General features: G+C 38.9%; 1 protein-coding gene across 5 annotated transcripts in view; it reads right to left on the minus strand.

Annotated features, from left to right (window-relative positions):
- Positions 1-23977, minus strand: part of LOC147717698 (E3 ubiquitin-protein ligase TRIM39-like) — a 660302-nt gene that overhangs the window by 208769 nt on the left and 427556 nt on the right. The window contains exon 7 of one of the 5 annotated variants that reach the window (XM_086924486.1): positions 17196-17210. The exons of 3 other annotated variants lie outside the window; for them this stretch is intronic. In XM_086924486.1, coding sequence (XP_086780612.1) covers positions 17196-17210 — 15 coding nt within the window. Of the gene's footprint in view, positions 1-1014; positions 1022-17195; positions 17211-23977 lie in introns of all 5 variants that reach the window. One more of the 5 variants, XM_086924488.1, reaches the window with a different exon arrangement.

Raw genomic sequence — 23977 nt, forward strand, 5'->3', positions numbered from 1 at the left:
GAGTCTCGGACCAGTTAAAGAAACATGTCAAAAGGACCCAGGAAGGATTGGTACTATTCCTAAAACTAAAATGCCACCCCCCAGCAAACGCTCTACACCCACGATATCGACGGCTTCCAAGGCTCAGCAGCGGAAAATCGAGAAGAGTGAGAGAGCCGCCGAGAAAGACAAAGAGCCTAAATTATATGTGGACACTCGCAGCAGCGGTAACAACAATCAAGCCAGCCAAACGGGAAGATCCACAACGGAGAAAAAGAAAGGCGACCTCACCTTCCGTCAGCCTTCAGTGATTGAAGTTTTCAGTATCAAAGCACCCCCGGTGCCCTCAGGACCAGGCATAGCCGCTTCGGCGACTTCAATCGAAGGCACAGCGGCAGTCCTAAACACAGGAAGCTTACTGGCAGCCGGCCCTGGGAACAGCGTCCTCGAGGACGCAAGCAGAGGCGTTACCAGGCAACCGGCACAAACAGCACGAACAGAGCTCACGCTTCCCGCAGAGCAACAAGCGGCAAGATCGTCAATTACCACTGAGAGGGAAGCGGAGCATATCGACCCGGATAAAGAGGTGAGAGTTGCTGGTGGGGCTGGAATAACAGAGGCATCGAGTATAGACCCACTGTTAGTAGCGCTACAGGAGGTGGAGGCTGGAATCTTAGAAGAGCAAGATCAAGCTGGGAAAAATATACAAAAGGATTTTGCTATGAGCCCTAGACCTCGGCAAAGGCAAAAGGAACAGCTAGACATTGAGCCCACAGAGGGTGCAGAGAGTGCTGAGGGTGCTGAGGGGGCTGAGGGGGATAGGTTTTTCTCAGTTCCCGAAGAATCAGACTCTACTATAACAAGCAGCGAAGATGAGAGAGAATCAGAAGACTCATGCTCTAGCTCTGGCGACACAGGAGATTCCAAAGGGAGAGGAACACAAAAAAAACGCAAGCTGACAGGCAGGAAAACAGGCTCTCCTATAAGTTTGCATAAGAGCACTCACAAAAAGCTGTTATGGGACTACTCTGCTACCTCCAATCTTTATAAGGAAGACGGGCAAGACACCCAAGCTGAGGTCGGGAAACTAGACATGATATTTGCAACATTAAAGCAAATTCAAATGGAAGCTAGAACTGAGAGTAGAAGAGCCAGGCATGACACCAAAAAAATCCAAGCCTCTATCAGGAGAATAAACAAAAAATGTGAGGAAGTGGAAGAAAGAGTCACCGAAGTTGAAGAAAGGACGGGCAGGATAGAGGAGGAAGTTACGGACTGGCAGGCAAGCAGAGAAGAGCAGTTGAAAATAACGGAGGACCTACAATGGAAGGTGGAGGATTTGGAGAATCGCCAGAGGCGCAATAATGCCAGACTCCTTGGAATAGAGGAAGGGGCAGAGGGGCAAGACCCCAGAGGCTTCGTCATTAAGCTGTTAAAGGGCGCCTTTCTAGAGGCACCATGGCAATGGGAGCAAGAGGTGCAGAGAGCACATAGGTTTCCGCTTATGACAAGGAAAAAAAGAGGCGAGGGTGTACTTCCAAGGGCTATGCTAGTATTCTTTGGAAATTTCCTGGCGAGACAAGATTTGATGGATAAAGCCAGACCTGACTCTAAGAAGACCGTGGATGGAACAACATTCTTTGCAAGACCTGACTTTTGCCACGTCACAGTGGAGAGGCGGTGGAGACTCAGACAATTGATATCAGCATTTCAGAGCCAAGGCGCTGAGGCATATTTGATGTTCCCCGCAAAACTAAAAGTCATTTTGGGTGGCAGAGTCAGAATGTTTTTCTCAGAGATTAAGGCTGGAGAATATCTAGAAGAGCTAAAAGAGTTAAAGGAGAAAGGGGGAGCTAGAAGGTAGTATCAAGGGGATGTACTAGTAAAGTGGGGGGGCGAAAAAGGTAAAGGAGATAAAAGGAAGATTAAAAAAAGATAAAAATGTAAAGAGTGGTAAAGAGAAAAGTGGAGAAGTCACGTAAGGGCCTGGGCAGCAGGACTTATCAGGAGTAGTTTCTTTTATTTGGAAGGGGAGGAGAGGGGGGCGACGCTGCAATGCACAGTGGACACGCATAGGTCAGGAGTGACCTATTTGCCTGTCATAGGGGGGGTGGGGCAGCAGTTGGGGAGGGGGGTTACAAAAGGGGAGAGTGGTGGGGGGGGGGACACGGTTGTTGGTTGGAGCAGTAATACAGTACAGTTTTGTAAAAATCACTATGATGGGAGAAAATGCTGGAAGCATTGGGCACGGGCAATTGGAAAGCTGGAAAAAGGGAAAAAATGTTATATGGAAACTAGGATAATTACGTTGAATATATGTGGTCTAAATAACAGGGAAAAAGGCAAAAACTGGGGGCACTACTTTGTTTCTGGAAAATTGATATAATTTGTTTACAGGAAACGCATGTAGTCGCTAAAGAGAAGTACCTGTTGGAGCAAATGGGTTTTGATGCTCTCGCCTACACAGGTCAGGAAGAAAGATGTAAGGGAGTTGCAGTGTTGGCAAGGAAAGGTAGCACAAAAGTTAAAAAGAAAAAGGAGGATAGTGAGGGGAGATGGGTAATGCTTGAGCTGGAAACAACTGCAGGACGTTGCACAATTATCTCATTGTATGGCCCAAACGACGATGAACCTGAAGTTTTTGAATTTGTGGATAGAGAACTAGCATTATGGCCAGAACCCGTGATATGCTGCGGGGATTTTCCCCTCTAAGAGGTCCACAGCCTCATGGTAAATGCACCACCTCTCTCGCTAGTGGGGGACAGGGCGTGCTCGCCCGCAATGGGAATACACAGGTTTTGGTCCAATTCACCCTAAGGCCTGACAGCCGCCCGAATCTAGCCAGCATATCCACTGCTCCCTCTAGGGATTGTCCAGTGTCCGCTAGGTACAATAGCAGATCATCAGCGTATAATGATATATAATGCGACTCTGACCCTTGCGCGACCCCACTACACATGGTACCTGACCTTGCCTGTGCCCCCAGCGGCTCCATCGCCAATGTGAACAACAGGGGGGACAGTGAGCAGCCCTGTCTCGTTCCCCTACAAACAGGGTAAGCAGAAGATACAATCGGCCCCAGGCGTACCCTTGCCCTCGCCGACGAGTAAAGCACCTTTGTCCATCTCCGAAATTCTTCCCCGACTCTGCGTTTCAGCAACACCTCATCTAGGTACTCCCACTCGAGGCTGTCGAAAGCTTTTTCGACATCAACTACTAACACCACGGGGTCAAGAGCCGAGGCCCCGGCACCATCCAAAATTCGTACCAGACGACGTATATTAATCGAAGTGTTCCTAGTCGGGATAAATCCCGCTTGGTCTCTATGTACTAATGTGGTCATGTGCGGCAGTAACCTGGTGGCCAGGATGCGACTCAAGATCTTATAATCCACCGTCAGCATAGACAAGGGTCGGTAGGATGTCACATCCAACGCATCTCTGCCTGGCTTCAACAGTGGTACTACTAGCGCCTCCCTCATTGACTCAGGCAAGCATCCCAACCGCTTTGCCTCCGAGTACACCACCAATAGTTTGAGTGTAGGATATCAACAAATTTGGCATAGAATTCTATCGGTAAGCCGTCCACCCCTGGGGTTTTTTTTTTGAGCCATCTGTTTAATAGCCACTCTAATCTCTGCTAATGTTATGGGACCCCCCAGTTCCTTTGCCTCCTCGCCATCCAGCACCGGTAGTGGGATCAAGTCCAAGTATTCGCCTATCTCAGAGACCTCTGCCTCCAGGTGGCATTCATATAATCTCGTGTAATAGGACTGAAAGCGCGCCAGGACTGCTGATTGCGAGTAGACTACGTCCCCCTCCTCCGTTCTTATACTCATGATCGGACACCCCCTAGGTTCCGGATCGGCAAGCTTGGCAAGGAGTGTACCTACTTTATCTCATTCCTCATGCACTTTAATGGTGTACAACTTATAATCATAGCACCGCAGCCGTTCAGTCTCAGTCGCCACCACCTCCTTAGCCTCCACCAGTCGCTCCTGTAGATCCGGTCGCTCAGGCCTTTGCCATTCCAGCCCCCTTAATACCTCTTCCGCTTTCGCCAGATCATTCAAGACTGCCGTTCTCGCATTCGAAAATCTACCCATGCACACGCCTCTCACCACCACTTTCATCGCATCCCATTCTACTGATCTCGACGTCTGGAAAACGACAATCATAATCCAGATTTACAAAAAAGGGGACAGGTTGTTGTCAAAACCTTATAGACCCATATCACTTCTAGATGGAAAAGCTAAATTGATGGGGTGTTTACTACTGAACAGAATAGAGGAGTGAGACAAAGAGAAGAATATTCTAATATCTGTACAGTATGGCTTTAAGAAGGAGAAAGGGACACTGAATCAATGCCTAAATCTAAGCATGATAATAGCAAAATATACAGCAGTCAAACAAGGCAATGTCTATATAGTGTTTATGGATTTATCAGCAGACTTTGACTGCGTCTCCCATTCCCAGCTGTGGAGAATTATGTAGGAGATTGGTATAGATGATACAATTACAATATTCAGTCAACAGTTCTACTCTCAAGCCACACCATGTGTCCGGTATGGAAGTCATGGAGAATGTACTAGGCAGTTTCACATTAGGAGGGGAGTCAGGCAAGGGTGCGTTCTCGCGCACTTCCTGTTTTCAATTTATACAAACGGTGAGGAAGCAACTCTATTAGGATCCTCTCTAGATGTTTCCCTAGTTGACTCTGCCGGAGACCAAATACTCCTCTAGGCGGATGATGCAGTGCTAATAGCCCAGACTGGGTTGGCACTGCAGAAACTCATGGAGGAGTATGTAAAAAGTTTACAAAATTAGACCTTCAGGCCAATGAATTGAAATCTTTTATACTAGTGACAGGACAGCGATCGAAAAAACTCCCAACATTTCATATAGCTGGAAATAAGCTGGAAGTGGAGGAAACCTTTCCCTATTTAGGGGTCCTATTTGATAGAATGAGTACTTGGTCTAACATGGTAGCCAATGGAGGCCTTTTATTGGGAAAAAAAGCATTATGGCCATATTTGCATTCATCAAAAAGCTGGGGTCCAAACCGCTTGAGGCAATAAAAAAGATCCATATCGCCAATGCTATTTCCGTAGCCACTTATGGGGCATGGCAGATGTAGACGCCCTCAAACGTATTGAGGACAACTTCTTTAAGAAGCTGGTAGCCCTCTCAAAAAGTTGTTGAAATTTCAATTGTCACTATGAGTTAGACATGCCATATATAACAGACTCTCTGCGATTAGCTCCTATATTACTGTGGCACTCAGTGTGGAGAAGGAAGACGGTAAACCTGGTCCAGACATGATGAGGGATTGTTTAAACCTTAATTATTCGGACAGGTTTATTGGCTGCAATATGTAAAAAGTACCCTGAGCTCTATAGGATTGCAGGCACTGTTTGAGAACCCTTCTAATTGCCTGAACATTTCTGAAACGAGAATTATAAGCTTACCCCTAACAAAGATGGCGAGAGAGAGACTGGAATCTAATTGTAATAAACTTATGGTAAAATTATATTTGACGTCCCCTATAATTACCTTTGATGTTAACTCTTAACCTTTGTGACGAACCCTCAATATCGATTTATCGTAGTAAGGTTCAGACTAAACCATATGCTGGTTATAATAGGCCACCCCACAGGCATTTGTTCTATTGAGGCCTTGCTGGCTTAACTGTATGATGCAACATCAGACCAAACAAACTTGCACATTATTTTCTTATGTAAATTTTATACTACCCAAAGGAAAAGATTTATTCTCCCCCTTATGCGTAAATAAAAAATGAGGCAATGCCGTCCAGCACTATGCTTTTTACAAAAGCTGGCTGATCCCCTGACGTCATTGTTTAGCATCCTTTCTATGGTTTTCACTAAGAATAGGAGATCCCAACCATAGGACAGAGGAGGGAATTCCAATGTCTACAATGTTTATCATGATGACAATTTGATCCTTGCACTTTCTCTTCTTATATTAACTTCGAATGCTTTCAGGATTTTATTGTTTTATATACATAATACATGTTCTTATTGTATATCTGTATATATGTGATTGAAATACAGCGAAAGAAATAAATAATAGTTAATAACCAGTTAGGCAGGAGTGCTTAGAGGACCCTTAGTTGAGGTTTTTGCTCTCCTTCCGTTCGTTATGATCTATACTCAATTATATAAAATTTCCAGTTGGATGCCCTGAAATGGGGAACGACATGACAGTGTGCTGCTATCAAATGTTTATTATGCATTGACATCCGTGGAACAAAAATGTATTTTATTGCATTGCTTTTATTGTACGTTTATGGCCTATATTGTTAGAGCTTATAAAGTTATGCTTGGCTTGGATCACTTACTCATTTAGAAGTTGAGCTTAAAGCTTTTGAAATGCCTCAACTCCCTAGTTCTCAAGAGGGGAAATACAACTGAAACACGCTCTATTTAGTAGACTAGGACCATATCTGTGGAGGCCTGAGTATGCCCCATTGTTACAATACATAGAAACCGGGGGGGAATTCAAAGGAGCGGTCTCTAGATTTTATAATCTCATAGTCCAGACACTACACTGATGCCCATTACTAGCACAACTCCATGTCAAATGGCAAGGGATACTTATTAGAGCTTATTCTGATGAGGAATGAGAGGATGATATTATGAACATGGATAAAGGAATCAGAGATTCCAGAATGAAATGTAAGCTTTTCAAAATTCTGCATAACTGGTACTGGCCACCACAAAAACTAAAGACAGCAGGTCTATTACACCATTCTGTCTGTTGGAGGTGCCCACATGAGGCTTGCGATATACTACACATTTTATTCTGATGTCCAGTTTTGAGAAATACTGGTCTTCCATTAATGACTCTCTACATAGAGTCCATTCCTTTAACGGAAAAATTAGTTATATTACATTATGTTTCAGATCTCCCAAATCTAACTAACCATACAAGACATACAAGATGACCAATGGCTATAGCACTCACTGTAGCAAAAATATGTATGTTACGACATTGGAGAACACCACAATGTCCTAAACATGATGAATGGCTTATTGAAATGTTTTAAATGGCATCATATGAAAAACTCATTTACAGATTGCATGATAATGTTGGAATTGTCAACCATATTTGGAAGCCCTTTCAAGCTAATACATATTCTATTTCTGGTAATACTAACTATTGTCCCTCCTGAATAGGAAATACAACAAAGGAGTCCCTTTCTTTTTCGTTTCCTTCTCTCCTTATTAACTCATGTTCATTAATATTTATAGTCATGCTGTTATTAATAAGACAGGTGGCGCTTTAGCCATTAAGACTGTTATTTTAATTAGGGCTTACTGTTCACCTTTTGGACATTGTTGAAATAGCAGGAATATCGCCATTTGAAATGCTATATTTGTGAATGTGTGTTAGACTTAGTGTTGGTCTCCCTTCCATTTTTTCTGTTCCCTCACATGTTTTTTCTGGTGTTGGATGCTTTGGGCACTGGTCCACTGCTGTCCAGTGCCACAGTGCGAGTGCTCCCTGTTGTAAATTGATGTATTAATTAGTGATTCCATAATTGACTAATTTGGTTTACTCGTCAGACCCTAGTACAGTGCACTGAGTGTGCCCAGGGCGTGTAAATACAAATGCTGCTAGTGGGCTTGCAGCACTGGTTTTGCCACCCACAGAAGCAGCCTTGTAAAATATGTCTAAGGTCTGCCATTGCAGAACCTGTGAGCAGTCTGGTACTGTCAGGCTGACTGTACAAGTGCACCCACTTGCCAGTCCCTAAACCTCCCCTTTTCTTTATATCAGACACCTCTATGGCAGGCCCAATGGCAGGGTGCATTGTAAGTATAAGGTAGGACACGCCCTGATGTGTGCGGCATGTTCTAATAGTGTATTACAGCTATTTTAGTTTTTCACTTTTGCAAGGCTACCTGTTCTCCATAGACCAGAATGGGCAGTTAGATTACTACATCTTATAATTTGAACTGACTCAGAGAGCATGGTAGAAATTCGAGTTTCGTATTCCTGGACTCAGAATGATAAAATGTATCTTTTAGTGAAGTTGGTTTTAACATTCTGTGTTTGAAAATACCACTTTTAGAAAGTAGGTATTTTCTTGTCTAATTATCTAAGCCTGCCTCTGCTAGATTGTGTATTCCTTGTCTGGTGTTTTTGAGTGACAGGGCTGGGGGATTCCAAGAGACAGAATGAGTCAGCCCAGTGGTGAATAGAGAGATCCGCATCTAGATGGGTGGGTGGGAGGAGTCGCACCTGGGACCTGAATAGGGCTGTGCCTGCCTTCCACAATGCCGGCTCCACCTCCTGGGGTGCGGCTGATGTCTCTGCTATGCACAGTGAATGTAGAGAAGGACACTTGTCAAGAAAGTGCTCCAAGGCTGCGCTTTCCCTCCACAATACTGGCTCCACCTCCTGTGGGGCATCTGATGTTTCTGCCCTGCACTGTGAAAGGAAAGAAGGAGTCCTGTAAACAGAATGCTCCACAACTGGTTTGGACTGGGCAAAGGCCCCTCTGCCCTCAGAGGACATATGATTTTGGGGTATATATATTGGGACCCTGATCCCAAGAAATTAGATCACTTTTGGACTACAAGAAGAAACCTTTGCTGAGGAGAGGAACCTGAAGAAACTGAGGAGAGACTATTCCAAAGCTGAAGTGTTGCTTGAGGGATTGGCCTGCAGTGGTTGCCTAACTGCCAAAGAAAGGAGAAATAACTTTGTGTGCTTTACTTTCAACTTGTGAAGGATCTCCAAGGGCTTGGAAAAGAGCTTGCCTCCTGCGAAAGTCTCAGGGACAACAGACTTCAACCCCCAGCTCCCCAGAGTTCTTTGGAAGTGCCTGCTGCTATTTTGGGCCTTCTGAGGGACTGCGTGTCGCAAGAAGCTGGAAGCGCGACTCAACGAGAAAGAAGCGTGTCGCCGTCGCTGCTGCTGCCGTCGCATCTCTGAACAAGGGTGTCGCCGCTGTAGCTGTCGTATTGCACTGCATTGAGAGAAGCGTCTCGCAACGAAGATTAAGCGTGTCGCAGTCGCTGCTGCTGCCGTTGCATCTCTGAACAAGGGTGTCGCCGCTGGAGCTGTCGTATTGCACAGCATCGAGAGAAGTGTCTCGCAACGAGGAAGAAGCGTGTCGCCATCGCTGCTGCTGCCGTCGCATCTCTGAACTAGAGTGTTGCCGCTGTAGCTGTCGTACTGCACTGAATCGAGGAAAAGTGCCTTGCATCCCCGGAGAAGCACGCCACCATCTGAGCTGCAGCCGTTGCATTGTGGATGTCGCCGCTGTAGTTGTCGCATCGTGCGGAAGCTTCTTGCAACGTCGTAGAAGAGTGTCACAGCTGAAGCTGTTGCCGTTGCATCGCTGAACAAGGGTGTCCCCGCTGCAGCTGACGCATCGAATCGAGACTTATCGCATCATCGGAGAAGGGTGCCGCATCTGGAAGATCTTCACGTCTTTATTTATTTGCACCTGAACTTTGCCGCATTTCCATCGCTGCAACATTGCTTGTTGTGGAAGCGCAACGCATCGTAAGGTACATTGACGCAAAGTGTCGCATCTTAAGAACTGAATTGAACTAAGCTAAAACTACCATTTTAAGTACAGTATTGTGTATTTTTGTCGTTTATGGTCTTGTGTTAAATCTATATAAAGAATACTTACTTTTAATATAAAGCTGTTTGGTGTACATCTGTAGTGTTGTCACTGGGTTACTGCACGTGGTCACAAATGCTTTACACACTGCCTGTGAGATAAGCCTGTCTGCTCGTGCCAAGCTACCAAGGGGGTGAGCAGGGGTTATTTTAGGAGTGTACCCCCTTACCCTAACTAGAGGCAAGGGTCCCTATTTGTCACAATTACCTACCTGGGCCAACTAAAGACCCCCAAACCTAACAACGTGGATGATATTATCTATATTATCTTCTAACTACATATAATATATGGTTTAATACATATTGCATAATATCTACATCATCCCCCCTTTGTCCAGCCGGATGTGTTATGAATACTATCTCCAATACTGTGTCTATTGAGTTATGCATTATGTTTTTTGGTATTTAGAAAACTGAGAAGTTAATCTCTCATACAGATCTACATACAGGTCTACAGATAATGCCCTAATTCAAATTCCACTGATTCATACCTCCATATTTGGAGGGGGTATTTTTCCTACATGACCCCTTTCTACTGGAATGACTTCCCTTACCAATTTATTTGTGTATAGAGCTGTGAAAGTTTAAAAAAACTCCTAAAACATGGTTGTCTTATTTAGTTTGCGCTAGTCATATATTCCTTCGAGGATGATTCACTGTGTCATACCCAGTGATGCTAACATAGCATAATATAAAATAAATTGACATGTACTTCTCAATGAAAATATACACACACATAAAATCCTGCAGCTCAGCGCCTAGCAACTGAATGGAATTAAAGTGAGGCTCCATCTATCCTGAAGTAATGATAAAAGCAATACCTTTATTCTACAGCTGTGGAAGATCATAGGTGAAGGGGTAGAGTCTGAATGCCCTTGTTGAAGAGCGACCACTGCTGATGGGCATGATTCTTAGTACTAGGTTAATCTATTATCTGTAATATGGCTGTAAAAGCAGCATAGACATTCAGATAACCTTGTCTACTGCTCCTGATGAGTCTGTTGGACATATACTTCTGCTACATGTGTCTCTCTCTAATGAATATATTACCTGAGGAGGTAACATTGATAGCCATTCTCCTTTCTCAGAATGGAAAATATATGCTATTTTGACTAGCTTAGGGGTATTAATGGTCAGTGTTGGAATGGTAAAGGTCCTCTGCCTCAAGTTCGTCCTCATACAGGTAGCATATTTTTTTGTTCCCTACCTTACCATACATGACTATCATGTGTGTGCTCTTACACATAATACAACCCAGAACCGGGCTCCATGACCTGGGAGGGAGGCACAACATATGCAACCTCCTTAATGAGCATGGTTATCCTCAGCCCACTGGGATGTAGAAGACTGACAGTGGTAGCAGTGTTAAGACAGAAGTAGCAGAAAAGACCTTTGTACCTGTCTCTTTCAGGGAAAATCACTTACTGGCCTCTCCTGGTCTGCCACTCTGATGCCCCAGGTACTTTGCTCCTCTCGGGTGAGACAAAGATAATGTGTGTATGTAGTTCTTGTGAGTTTATGAGGTGTGTGCAGTTTGTATTTTACAGGTGGCTGTAAATACACAGAAATCCATTTTATTTTCCCACATCTAAGCGCTACCAAAGATGGAGGGTGGAGAGAATTTTGAATTGCATTCAGGACATCTCTGAGATCTTTCATTTAAAAAAAGATATATATTTATTGCATTTTTCAACATACATCCATCTACAATCGACAATTACAATATTATATTTACTCATTGCCTTGCAGTGCAGTACATCTTTTAGGTTGACCTTCAGAGCGTACTCATCAGTACAATTCTATAATTGTCTTGTACATATCCTCCAGGTTAACTTCCAATATTTCTATTCTTTTGTACCATGCAACGCATCGACAAAGTATTGTTTACTCTTAATTATCTTAACACGCTTGTCTTCAAAACTACCTAACATAACAAATAACTAACAATCCTCCCCCTCCTGTCCCACCTCCTGCCACTGGTGCGTCTCTTCTGGAGCAATTCCTTCTGCTCAATTTATCCACACTAACACTAATACTGTGTGCCTTAACTTGTAAACTCTTTGCCACAGTGCTCAACAAACATGTCTGCGCTGCGGGTTTACATTATTCGTACTCCTCAGGGTGGTTCCATTCGTGCATTCAGGGCTGTGTAGCTTCTGTCTCCATCTCCTGGTCTCGCAAAGCATGAACCAAGTCGTCCCAGGCCCTCGCAGCCTCTAATGACTTCCTGTTATTGGTTCCATGATGAAATATCGTTAACATAAATATCGTCTGAAAAAAATATCGTCACTAAAACATCGCTTACATAAATATCGTCATCCTATACCTAACCTAGATTTCACACAAATATCGATATTTTTTTATCGACAACCCTAATATCGTTCACACTAATATCGACTACTTAAATATCGACTACTACATTATCGACTTTATTTTAAATAACATTACCTTTGACATATATATCGACTACACTAACATCGACGACCTATGTGCTCTAAATATATACAAAAAATATCGTCTTTTTATGAACAACTCGAAATGCACTATTCTTTGAATTTACTCACTTTTTTTTGCTATTTTATTGACATAACTATTAACACATATTTTTTTCTCATTTTCCTATAACTTATTTGTAACATAAAATATTTTTGTGGGTAAACATTTTTTAATTTTACTGAGACTATATTACACTCCGATGGCCTAATTTTCACAAACATTTCATTATTGTCGAAATAAAAACTATTTAAATATTACACCAAAATGTAACTTATAAAACATTTAATATATACTTTTACAAACAAATAGTGAAGCAACATAGTCTCACGAAAATAACGGTTTTCCCACGCCAAATAACGTTCTCAACCAATGAATTTGAATTTCCACTAATTGAACCAATCCAAAACTACCATTAATTAACTCACTCATATAAATACAATTACACACCTAACGTAATTTACCATTTTTGGCCCAAACTTGGAGAAAAACGGTTACCTTGCTGAGAGAAGAGAATACAAACGAACGACTACAACTACAATACATCACACTACACTTCAAGTAAGTTAAATACCATTTTTCATTCGAAGTTACTATAAGTCCATAAACTCCCTATTTTTAAAACTGTTGTTCTTTAGAGTAACAAGTAAACATGTTGAACTTATCAACAACGACAATACAGTTAGATGTAAAAACTTTTATAAACTACCTTATCCAGGTCTACTTAGATACCTGATAAAAATTATTTAAACTTGCTAAGTAAATGTAATATTTAAAAAAAATGTATCTAACTACTATCATCCAAATACTACAAGTAACACAATGATAATTTTTTCCACAGACTCTACAAAATTATTTGCCTATCTACAACTACACTACCAACATCTTCTACTACACTAAGTAAGTATAGTCACTGTATGTTTAACAATTCAGAAATTAAAATGAAAAACCTATTACACTAAAGTATTTCTTTCTATTATTCTTTAACACTACTACAGAACTTAAACAGGATACAAATCTGAAAAAGAAGTAAGAATAAAAGGTTTACCAGTGAAGCCACATAGTAAGTATACGTTCACACTGTAGCCTAGTATTAGACACATCTCTATAAATGGTGTTCAATGTTCTTAAAAAGACATATATATATTTCCACAGATCTACCTTAGACATGGCAACTGGAGCTACTTTCATTACTTCGCAAAAAGGGAAACTAATGCTGAGCTACATGGGTTACACCTACACCCAAGAAAGAGTGAAAGCGAATAAGACCCATTGGAAATGTAGTAAATATTACTCAAATGCATGCTATGGTAGAGCAACAACTGTTGATAACAATGTGGTAAATGTACGTGAGCATAACCACCCACCAAATGTAACTGAAGTGGAAGTGAGAGAAGCACTAGAAACATTGAAAGATGCTAGTACAGGATCACAAGAAACAAGCACTAGCATTTTGAAAAATGTATTAAGCAAAGTGCCAGAACATGTGACAGGACAGCTACCTTCTATTCCCAACTTAAAGAGATTAATTGCAAAAACTAAACGTGCTTCTGATCCAACTCCACCAACACCAGAAAGTTTTCAGGATATAAAAATATATCCTGAATATACCATTACACATAATGAGGATAAATTCTTAATGTATGACAACAACAGTCAGGACAAAAGAATTTTACTTTTTGCTACTAATAGTAATTTGCAAAAGCTTAAATCATGTGAAACATGGATGATGGACGGGACTTTTAAAGTTTGTCCCAAACCTTTCTATCAACTTTACACCATTCATGGGGAATACCAAGATACAAATATCCCTCTAATTTATACTCTGCTGCCAAACAAAGCAAATGCTACCTACGTTGAAATGTTAACAACGATCAAAGAATTAACAGATAATTACTATCCTCAAAGAATTATAATTGACTTTGAAATGGCCATGATTCAAGCTATCCTTAAAATATATCCCCATACCTCCATACAAGGTTGTTATTATCACTACAACCAAAGCATATGGAGGCACTTACAAAAATCAACTTTAAGCATAGAATATTCTACAAACAGTAACTTTGCTTATCAAATAAAAAAGTTGATTGCATTAGCATATGTACCAACAACAGAAGTAGCTAACTACTACAATTTATTAATTGACAGCCCTTTCTACCGCACCAATGAAAAAAAACTAACTCCCTTCTTAGACTACTTTGAAGATACCTGGGTTGGAAGATTACATCGTTCAGGCCACCGTAGACAACTGAAATTTCAAATACCATGGTGGAATGTGTATGCTAGTACAATAGCACAGAAAGCTAAAACTAATAACGCAGTTGAAGGATGGCATAATGCCTTCCAAGCCACTTTAGGAAGAAGTCAACCAACACTTCACAAACTGATCCAAAGCATTAAAAAAGAGCAAAGCTACCAAGAACTCAGAATAGAACAATCGCTTTCTAAAATTGGCCCTAAACTAAGTAAACAAACATTAAACATGTACGAATATCTCCAGCAAAAAACTAGAATGTACCCAAGTATAGAAGGTCTAGCATACTTAGATCTAATAGCAAAATCAATCCTTTAAATATAAATTTCCAAAAAGTGAGCAAAGCATAATAAAAGATACTATGTAGTTAAATTTAATAATATTATGTCATATAAAATTATCAATAATATATTTTTACAAGACATAATAATATTACATTTAACTAAATAGTACACTATACCACAATGCAACCCAAAAGTAAATATCAGTTTTACTTACGGTTCTGCTGCTGTAGAATATGTTCCATGGTGATGATTTCCACAGAAATAATACCAACAGCTAGAACAAGGAAGATGCTGGTGATTTGGATGTGTTTAATAAAGCTTCAAAGCAAATGAAAATCCGTTTTGGTAGACGGATAAATACTGTGATGGAAAGGTTTAAATTTTATTCTCGTGAACAGAAACAGGATGAAACGATAGAGGACTATGTGGCAGCTTTACGCTCTCTTGCTTGCACTTGCTCTTTCGAAACCATATCATATGAGCAAGTTCTCAGAGACCAAATCATGATGAAAACCAAAAGTAAAAAGATCCAAGAAAGACTTTGGTTAGGTACTGAGACTGAGACTACCCTTGCTGCAGTTGTAAACATAGCTAAGGGTATAGAACACTCTGAAATTTTTGTATCTGAGATTAGAGGGAAAAATTTAAAAATTAATGTTCCAGATGTTGAAGTTGCCATTGTTAAATCCTCTCCGAATACTTTTAATCCTAAGCCTGCATTTAAGAAAGAATATGTTAAGAATTTTAATGATAATAAGAGTTTTACCAAGAAAGGTACAGTTGTTTGCTATAGATGCGGTAGCACTAACCATGTTGGCAACTACAAGGGTTGTCCTGCATGGGATAAAGTATGCATCAAATGTAAGAAGAAAGGACACTTCGGTAATGTATGTAGATCTGGTCAAAGGATTAACTATATTTCTCCTGAAGAAGAAGAAGTTTTGAATAGTCTAAATTGTATACTTTCTGTTGATGAATGTATTCAGAATAATTTTCCTTCCTGTACAATTCTCGTGGACGACAAACCTATTGACATTTTTGTTGATTCATGTGCTTGGTACACTATCATTGGCAAGGATATTTTTGAGAAATGTTGGCACAATAGGGAACTCCTCAGTCCAGATATATATCCTGGTGGTTACACAGGACGCAGGATTGCATTGGAGGGTTTCTTTTGGGCTAAATTATTTTTCAAAAACTGGGATGTCAAAGTTAAAGTTTATGTTGCCACTAAGGGTGTTTCCTTACTTGGTTGGCCTCATCAACGTGCCTTAGGTATCAAGTTGGATCCAAATTCTGTTCCACCTGTTTATGTTGAAGAGCCCCGTTATGAAAAACATGTTACTGACTCTCTAGTCAATTTAACTTTGAATACTTCCATTAACCCAGATTTCACTAAGAGTGTACTCGAGAAATTTCCCGAGATTTTTAACGACAAACTTGGGAAATACATTGATTTCAAGCACAAAATTGTTCTCAATGATAATGCTGTTCCTGTCAGACACAGGGTAAGAAATGTCCCTTTAGCTTACAGATCCAAATTGAAGGAAATCCTAGATGATTTAGTAAGAAGGAACATTATAGAACCAATTGAATCTTCCCCTTGGGTTTCGCCCATTGTGATTTCCCTTAAGAGTTCTGGCGAACTTCGCTTATGTGCGGATTTACGCAGCCTCAACAAGGAAATTTGGATTGATAAACACCCTTTGCCAAATATTCACGAGCTAATTTCCGCTTTGTCAGGCGCTACAGTATTCTCCTCTATTGATTTAGCTAGCGCCTATCACCAAGTAGAATTAGATGAAGACTCAAGGAAATTGACTGCTTTTGTCACCCCTGAAGGCATGTTTCAGTATTTACGTATGCCCTTTGGGTTGGCTAGTGCAGCCTCAGTTTTCCAGCGCCTTATGAAAGAACTATTAACAGACTGCAAAGGGGCAATAGCTTTCCAGGACGATATTTTGATTTTTGGGGAAAATCATTCTGAACATGATGCTAATTTATTTTGTGTCTTGGAGAAAGTTCGCTCTAAAGGTCTCACTTTGAAATTTAAAAAGTGCAAATTCAGACAAGACAAAGTTGAGTACCTGGGACATGAAATATCAAGCCTTGGTATCAAACCTAAACTTAATCATGTTCAGAATATTGTCAATGCTCCTTCCCCAAATTCTAAGGAACAATTACTTTCTTTCCTAGGGCTTACTGAATTCTATGGGAAATTCGTTAAAAACTATTCAGATATTGTGCATCCTTTGAGAATCCTTCTAAAAAAGAATGCAAAATTTGTTTGGGGAAAAGAGCAAGAGAATCCTTTTACCATTTTGAAACGCAAAATTGTTGAAGCACCATTTTTGAAGCCTTATTCTGTGGGAAAAGAATGTATTGTCTACGTTGATGCAAGCAATGTCGGGTTAGGGGCTGTCTTGATGCAAAAAGATAAATCTGGCGAGTTCGTTGTCTCTTATGCTTCACGAGCTCTGCGTGATGCTGAGAAGAATTACTCAACTATAGAGAGAGAACTACTTGCTTGCACCTGGGCTTCTCAGCACTTCAGGCAGTTTTTGTGGGGTACAAAGTTTTCTTTAAGAACTGATCATAAACCCCTGATTTCCATGTTGTCTGCCGGTGGTGGAAGGGTTCTCACTGCTCGCTTAGCGAGACTAGCGGCAAAATTACAGGAATACCGTTGTGAGGTTGTTTACATTCCTGGTCGTCTAAATGTTCATGCTGATTGCATGTCGCGTTTTCCAGCCAGCGTAGAAGTTGGTGATAGTTCTGATTGTGATGTTGCATATTCGTTCGCAGATATCAATATAATCTCTGATCAGGATAGTTGTTTAATCCTTTCAGAAAAAAATTGGTCAGAGGCCATGGAGAACGATGCTGTATTGAATCTTGTCAAGCAGTATTTGGTTAAGGGATGGCCTGAAGAAAGGAAGCTTTCTGGTGAGTTGGGGTCATTTTACAAAGTTAAAGATGATCTAATGTTATCTCGAGACGTTATTCTCAGATCAGACAAAATCATACCTCCCACAAGTCTCAGAGAGAAAATTTGCAGCTTGGCTCATGAGGGGCACATGGGAATGTCCACCACCAAAAGAAGGATTAGGGAACACTACTGGTGGCCTGGTATTGATTCAATGGTAGATAGCTGGGTCAGGAATTGTTCGCCTTGCTCGTTGAGTGACAAATCTGTAAAGAGTTTGGCTGTTGACACTTCTCCAATTGAGTACGCCAATGGTCCTTGGCGAAGGTTAGCAATTGATATTATTGGACCTTTTAGCTACCAGTCTGGTAAGGAGATGTTTGCTCTAGTCTTAATTGACTACTTCTCCAAGTGGCCTGAACTTAAAATTGTTGAAAAAACCTCCTCTGAGCATGTTATTGAGTTTCTTGATGAGATATTTGCTAGGGAAGGTTTACCGGAGGAACTTGTCTCTGACAATGGCCCACAATTCATTAGCAATGAGTTTGAGTGTTTTCTCAAGAATTGTGGTATTGTCCACAAAAGAACCTCTAATTATTTTCCACAAGCCAACGGCCAAGTTGAGAGGTTCAACAGAGTCATCAAAGAATCTTGCCAATTAGCTATTAAAAGTGGTTTGAAATGGAAAAAAGCGCTTCAAGCGACTTTATTAACTTACCGGTTGTCCCCCAATTCAGTCACTGGGCTATCTCCTTTTGAACTATTGCGTGGGAGAAAACCAGGTTCTCGTCTTTTTCCATGGTGGCTAAAAGGTGATTCTCCCTACGAGGTAGATTTTAAGGTATTGAGAGAGAAAATCCAGAAGCACCAGGAAAGTATGATCCAACATTCGTCCAAAAAGAAGTACAATACTTGCCGGGTAAGAGTTGGTGATCGAGTGCGTGTTAAAATGGGTGGTTTGTTCAACAAGAATGTGTCCAGATGGTCTGACCCTATCAGAGTCATTGAAGTTTTTAGCAAAGCTGTCAGAGTCGAGGGGGGCAAAATATGGAATTTAAGAAGGATTTCTCTATGCAAACCCCTCGTTACTTCTTCACAAAGAGAAACTCCTACATCTACTTCCCTAGAGAAATTTGTTCCATACAAGCCTCTCTCTGATAGTCCTTGCTCAGTCAAACCTGTTTCAGAACATAATCCTGATTGTTTTTCTGGTACACATGAAGTTTATGACAATTTAGATAAAGTGATTGTAAATAATTCTGATGCTATGCTTAGTTCTGAAGGGCCTGCTCCTTGTGTCTCTTTTGACAATCAACCATGTGTTGAGCAGGAAGACATTTCACTGAGACGTAGTGAGCGTATTAAATGTGCTCCTTCAAAGTTTAAAGATTACATTAGAACCTGATTTCTTTTTGTACTTTATTTGTTTTTTTTTTTGTTTTTGTTGTTTTTTTTTTTTTCATTTTCCAAAGGGGGGGAGGTGTGTGGTATTCCATTACCTCATGCTTTCTGGAATTTCCCTATGTCACTCAGTAGAGTGTTAGGTCTTTAGAATGTTTTCCTTTGACTCTCATCTGTTGCTGAGCTTGATATGATGAAGACATCTCTTTGCAGCTGTGGTTGTTTAAGCTGTCCTTCTTATCAATAAATCCTGCTTGAACCTACTCATTGTGTAGTCCTCATCACTACACTATCCATATCCAATGTGGAAAAATCCCAACAAAATGCAAAAAATACAACTGTTTGATAATACTCCCGTAGCAATCCTCTCGAAATAGAAACCATTAAAAAGGTGATAAATCTTCACGAGTAAAAAAAGTTGAGACCCCGAAAAAGCAGAACATTTTAAAAAGTATGTACCTGCTTAAAAAAAAAACGTCACAGTCCATCTGCTCACCAAAACGAAGACCTGTAAAGTATAGAAATAAAAAACAACCTCAAAACATAGGAAATACGCATAGCCTACACATAGCATATAAAACATAAAAACAATCTGAATTCATCCATTAATACAACAGTAAACGTTACTTGTGTTCGAACTACCTCACAAAGTACGTTCTCCATAACGTCGCTAAATAACACGTAATTCGCACATAATATGTAAAGTACTACACATATCGACACATACACAGTACAACTATCACTAAACTTAACTTAAATATCTTTAAAAGTAATGTGAAACAAACTTACCTTCACCAACAAGAAACAGCTCCCAACCGCGAGCTTCCGTTTTCTAAAATGACCCAAACAACGATGTTGATAGAAAAAAAAGTGAAGTTCCAAAACTAAGATGGCTGCATAATAAAAACTAAAATAGGACAAAATAGGCTTTAAATAAAAAATAAATTGTATAAAATAGCATAATATAACCAATATGTATTAATAAATGTCTTTTTATTGTTAAAAAACATATGAATATTGTAAAAAATACATTAATATGTTTAAAAGAATTATGTATTAATTGTTTATTATTAGAAAACTGTATTTCATTGTTAAATATTTTTCTCAGATGTTACAAAATGTAAATTTATGTTATGTACATATCATGTTAAAAATAATCACATAATAAATATGTAATATATTAAATTTTAATAAAAATATTAAAATTTAATATAATAATTTATGTATAATAAAAACAGTATTTATGTTTAAAAATGCTATATAATTTGTTACCAAAAATTATGTGAAATGTTTTATAAAAAATTGTAAAATCTTTGTAGTACCAAATTAAAATGTCAATAAAATAATTTGTTAAAAATATTGTTTCTTAATTTACACTTGTTATATGAAGATAAAAATTTTATAAAAATATATTTAATGTATATTTATGAAATGAATATTACTACATAACATATATGATTTTTATGAAAAATATTAAATAGATACTGCTGGATAATAAATAATAATAATGGTGCTAAATAGTAAACAATAATAATTTACTATTCTAATTCCAATCCAACATAAGTCAGGGAAAGTGCTGGACAGTAAACCATAATAAATTACTATTCTAACTCCAAACATAACTTAACTCAGAGAATGTGCAGGATAGTAAACCATAATAAATTACTATTCTAACTCCAATCCAACATAAGTCAGGGAAAGTGCTGGATAATAAACCATAATAATTTACTATTCCAACTCCAATCCAACATAAGTCAGGGAAAGTGCTGGATAATAAACCATAATAATTTACTATTCTAACTCCAATCCAACATAAGTCAGGGAAAGTGCTGGATAATAAACGATAATAATTTACTATTCTAACTCCAAACATAACTTAACTCAGGGAATGTGCTGGATAGTAAACCATAATAAATTACTATTCTAACTCCAATCCAACATAAGTCAGGGAAAGTGCTTGATAGTAAACCATAATAAATTAGTATTCTAACTCCAATCCAACATAAGTCAGGGAAAGTGCTGGATAATAAACCATAATAATTTACTATTCTAACTCCAATCCAACATAAGTCAGGGAAAGTGCTGGATAATAAACCATAATAATTTACTATTCTAACTCCAAACATAACTTAACTCAGGGAATGTGCTGGATAGTAAACCATAATAAATTACTATTCTAACTCCAATCCAACATAAGTCAGGGAAAGTGCTGGATAGTAAACAATAATAAATTACTATTCTAACTCCAATCCAACATAAGTCAGGGAAAGTGCTGGATAATAAACAATTATAATTTACTATTCCAACTCCAATCCAACATAAGTCAGGGAAAGTGCTGGATAATAATCCATAATAATTTACTATTCTAACTCCAATCCAACATAAATCAGGGAAAGTGCTGGATAATAAACCATAATAATTTACTATTCTAACTCCAAACATAACTTAACTCAGGGAATGTGCTGGATAGTAAACCATAATAAATTACTATTCTAACTCCAATCCAACATAAGTCAGGGAAAGTGCTGGATAGTAAACCATAATAAATTAGTATTCTAACTCCAATCCAACATAAGTCAGGGAAAGTGCTGGATAATAAACCATAATAATTTACTATTCTAACTCCAATCCAACATAAGTCAGGGAAAGTGCTGGATAATAAACCATAATAATTTACTATTCTAACTCCAAACATAACTTAACTCAGGGAATGTGCTGGATAGTAAACCATAATAAATTACTATTCTAACTCCAATCCAACATAAGTCAGGGAAAGTGCTGGATAGTAAACAATAATAAATTACTATTCTAACTCCAATCCAACATAAGTCAGGGAAAGTGCTGGATCATAAACTATTATAATTTACTATTCCAACTCCAATCCAACATAAGTTAGGGAAAGTGCTGGATAATAATCCATAATAATTTACTATTCTAACTCCAATCCAACATAAATCAGGGAAAGTGCTGGATAATAAACCATAATAATTTACTATTCTTACTCCAAACATAACTTAACTCAGGGAATGTGCTGGATAGTAAACCATAATAAATTACTATTCTAACTCCAATCCAACATAAGTCAGGGATTGTGCAGGATAGTAAACAATTTACATATTAAAAATAAAATTTCGTTAAAATTTCAAATTTGGAATTTAGCATTTCGAATTCTGATTAGATTTCTATTATGTTATTTTTAGACAATTTTTTAATTACATAATTTTTAATTTACTACCCACCCTTATCCCCTATTATACCTATTACCCACTACTGAAATATTATTTTGAAATTTTAAATTATTATTACAAAATAAATTTCGTAAAATATTCTAAATTAGATTATAAAATTTCTAAATCTGATTTTGTTAAGATTTTAATATTATTTTATTTTTCACAAAAATAAAATTTTCTAATTACTACCCACCCTTATCCCCTAAAATACCAATTACCCGCTACTAAAATTTAAATATTACATTTTCATTAAGGATTACAAATAAAATTTTGTGAAAATTTCAATTTTGAAATTTTAAATTTCGAATTCAGATTAATTTTTAAATTTCTTCATTTTTAAGACTTTTTTTTAATTAAATTTTAAATTACTACCCACCCTTATCCCCTAAAATACCAATTACCCGCTACTAAAATTTAAATATGACTTTTTCATTAATCATTACAAATAAAAGTTCGTGTAAAATTCTATTTGCTAATTTTAAATTTCGAATTCTGATTAAATTTCTAATTTGTTCTTTTTTTTTTACATTTTTTATATTAAATTTTAAATTACTACCCACCCTTATCCCCTATAATACCAATAACCCGCTACTAGAATTTTAACAAATCTTTTGTAAAATATTATTTTTTTTACCTTATTATTACTAATAATATGTTTTCTAATTTTTTACACAACATAATAAAAAAAAAAATTTTTTTTCTAACACATTATATTTTTGGGACGATATTATATACAACGACTTTTTAGTCAACGATATTCTATTCATCGATATTTTTGTTTGACGATATTTATGTCATTCTAAAAAAACGATATTTTTTACAACGATATTTACTTAGGCGATATTTTTTAATTTCGATATTCTTACAATGATATTAATGCTAGTTGATATTTTCCCGTCGATATTCTATCTTAATACCCTGTTATTAGTGCGCTTAGCCTGCTGGAGACGAACCGTACTTTCGCTCGCCACCCACTTAACTAGGTCTGCTTTCCACCTCACCAAGCTGGGCCCTCCTCTCGATTTCCAATGAGCTGTAATGTCGCTCTTCGCCAACAGATCCCAGAGATCTTTCATAATGGCTTAGGTATTTAGATATGGAGGAAATGAGACAGAGAACTTCTCTGCAGCTTAGAGAATTTACAAGTTAACAGGTAGCTAAGTGCCACAGACTCATTTTCTTTTGTACCCTTGTTTGTGGTCTCTACTGACGGAAGACTACATGTTCCGCCCACCATGTTGCTAGCACCTAACTAGAAAAACCATGGCTGGATATGTCTGAGTAGATTAAGTAAAAGGCAGGAACATTCTTGAACAAGTCTTAGTGCTGTATGCAAATATGTTATAATTGATGAAGCAGAAACTCATAGCCTGGTTGCCAAGATTTCTCTACCAGAAGCCACGGTCCCAATTCAGGGTTCAATCAATCAGGGTCCTTGTAAAGTGTGACTACTCACCTGTTAGGGTCTCAAGGAGCTGAGTAGGGAGGGTTCTGAGGTTCAGTCGAAGAGCCATGTCATGAAGTCCTCCCTGAATTGAGGCAGAGACTGTGATTGCCTGAGATGAAGAGGCAGGGAGTTCTAGATCTTCGCAGCGAGGTAGAAGGCGGATCTTCCTCCAGACGTTGTCTTGTGGTCCGTGGGCTGAGTGGAGATCTCTCCTGGGAGTGTGGAAGGAGAGGAGCTGGTTGAGGTATGCAGGTCCGGCATTGTGTAGGGCTTTGTAGGCATGCGTGAGGAGCTTGAAGGT

The sequence above is a fragment of the Lissotriton vulgaris genome, chromosome 5, assembly GCF_964263255.1.
Source record: "Lissotriton vulgaris chromosome 5, aLisVul1.2, whole genome shotgun sequence".
In the NCBI taxonomy this organism is placed as follows: Eukaryota; Metazoa; Chordata; class Amphibia; order Caudata; family Salamandridae; genus Lissotriton; species Lissotriton vulgaris.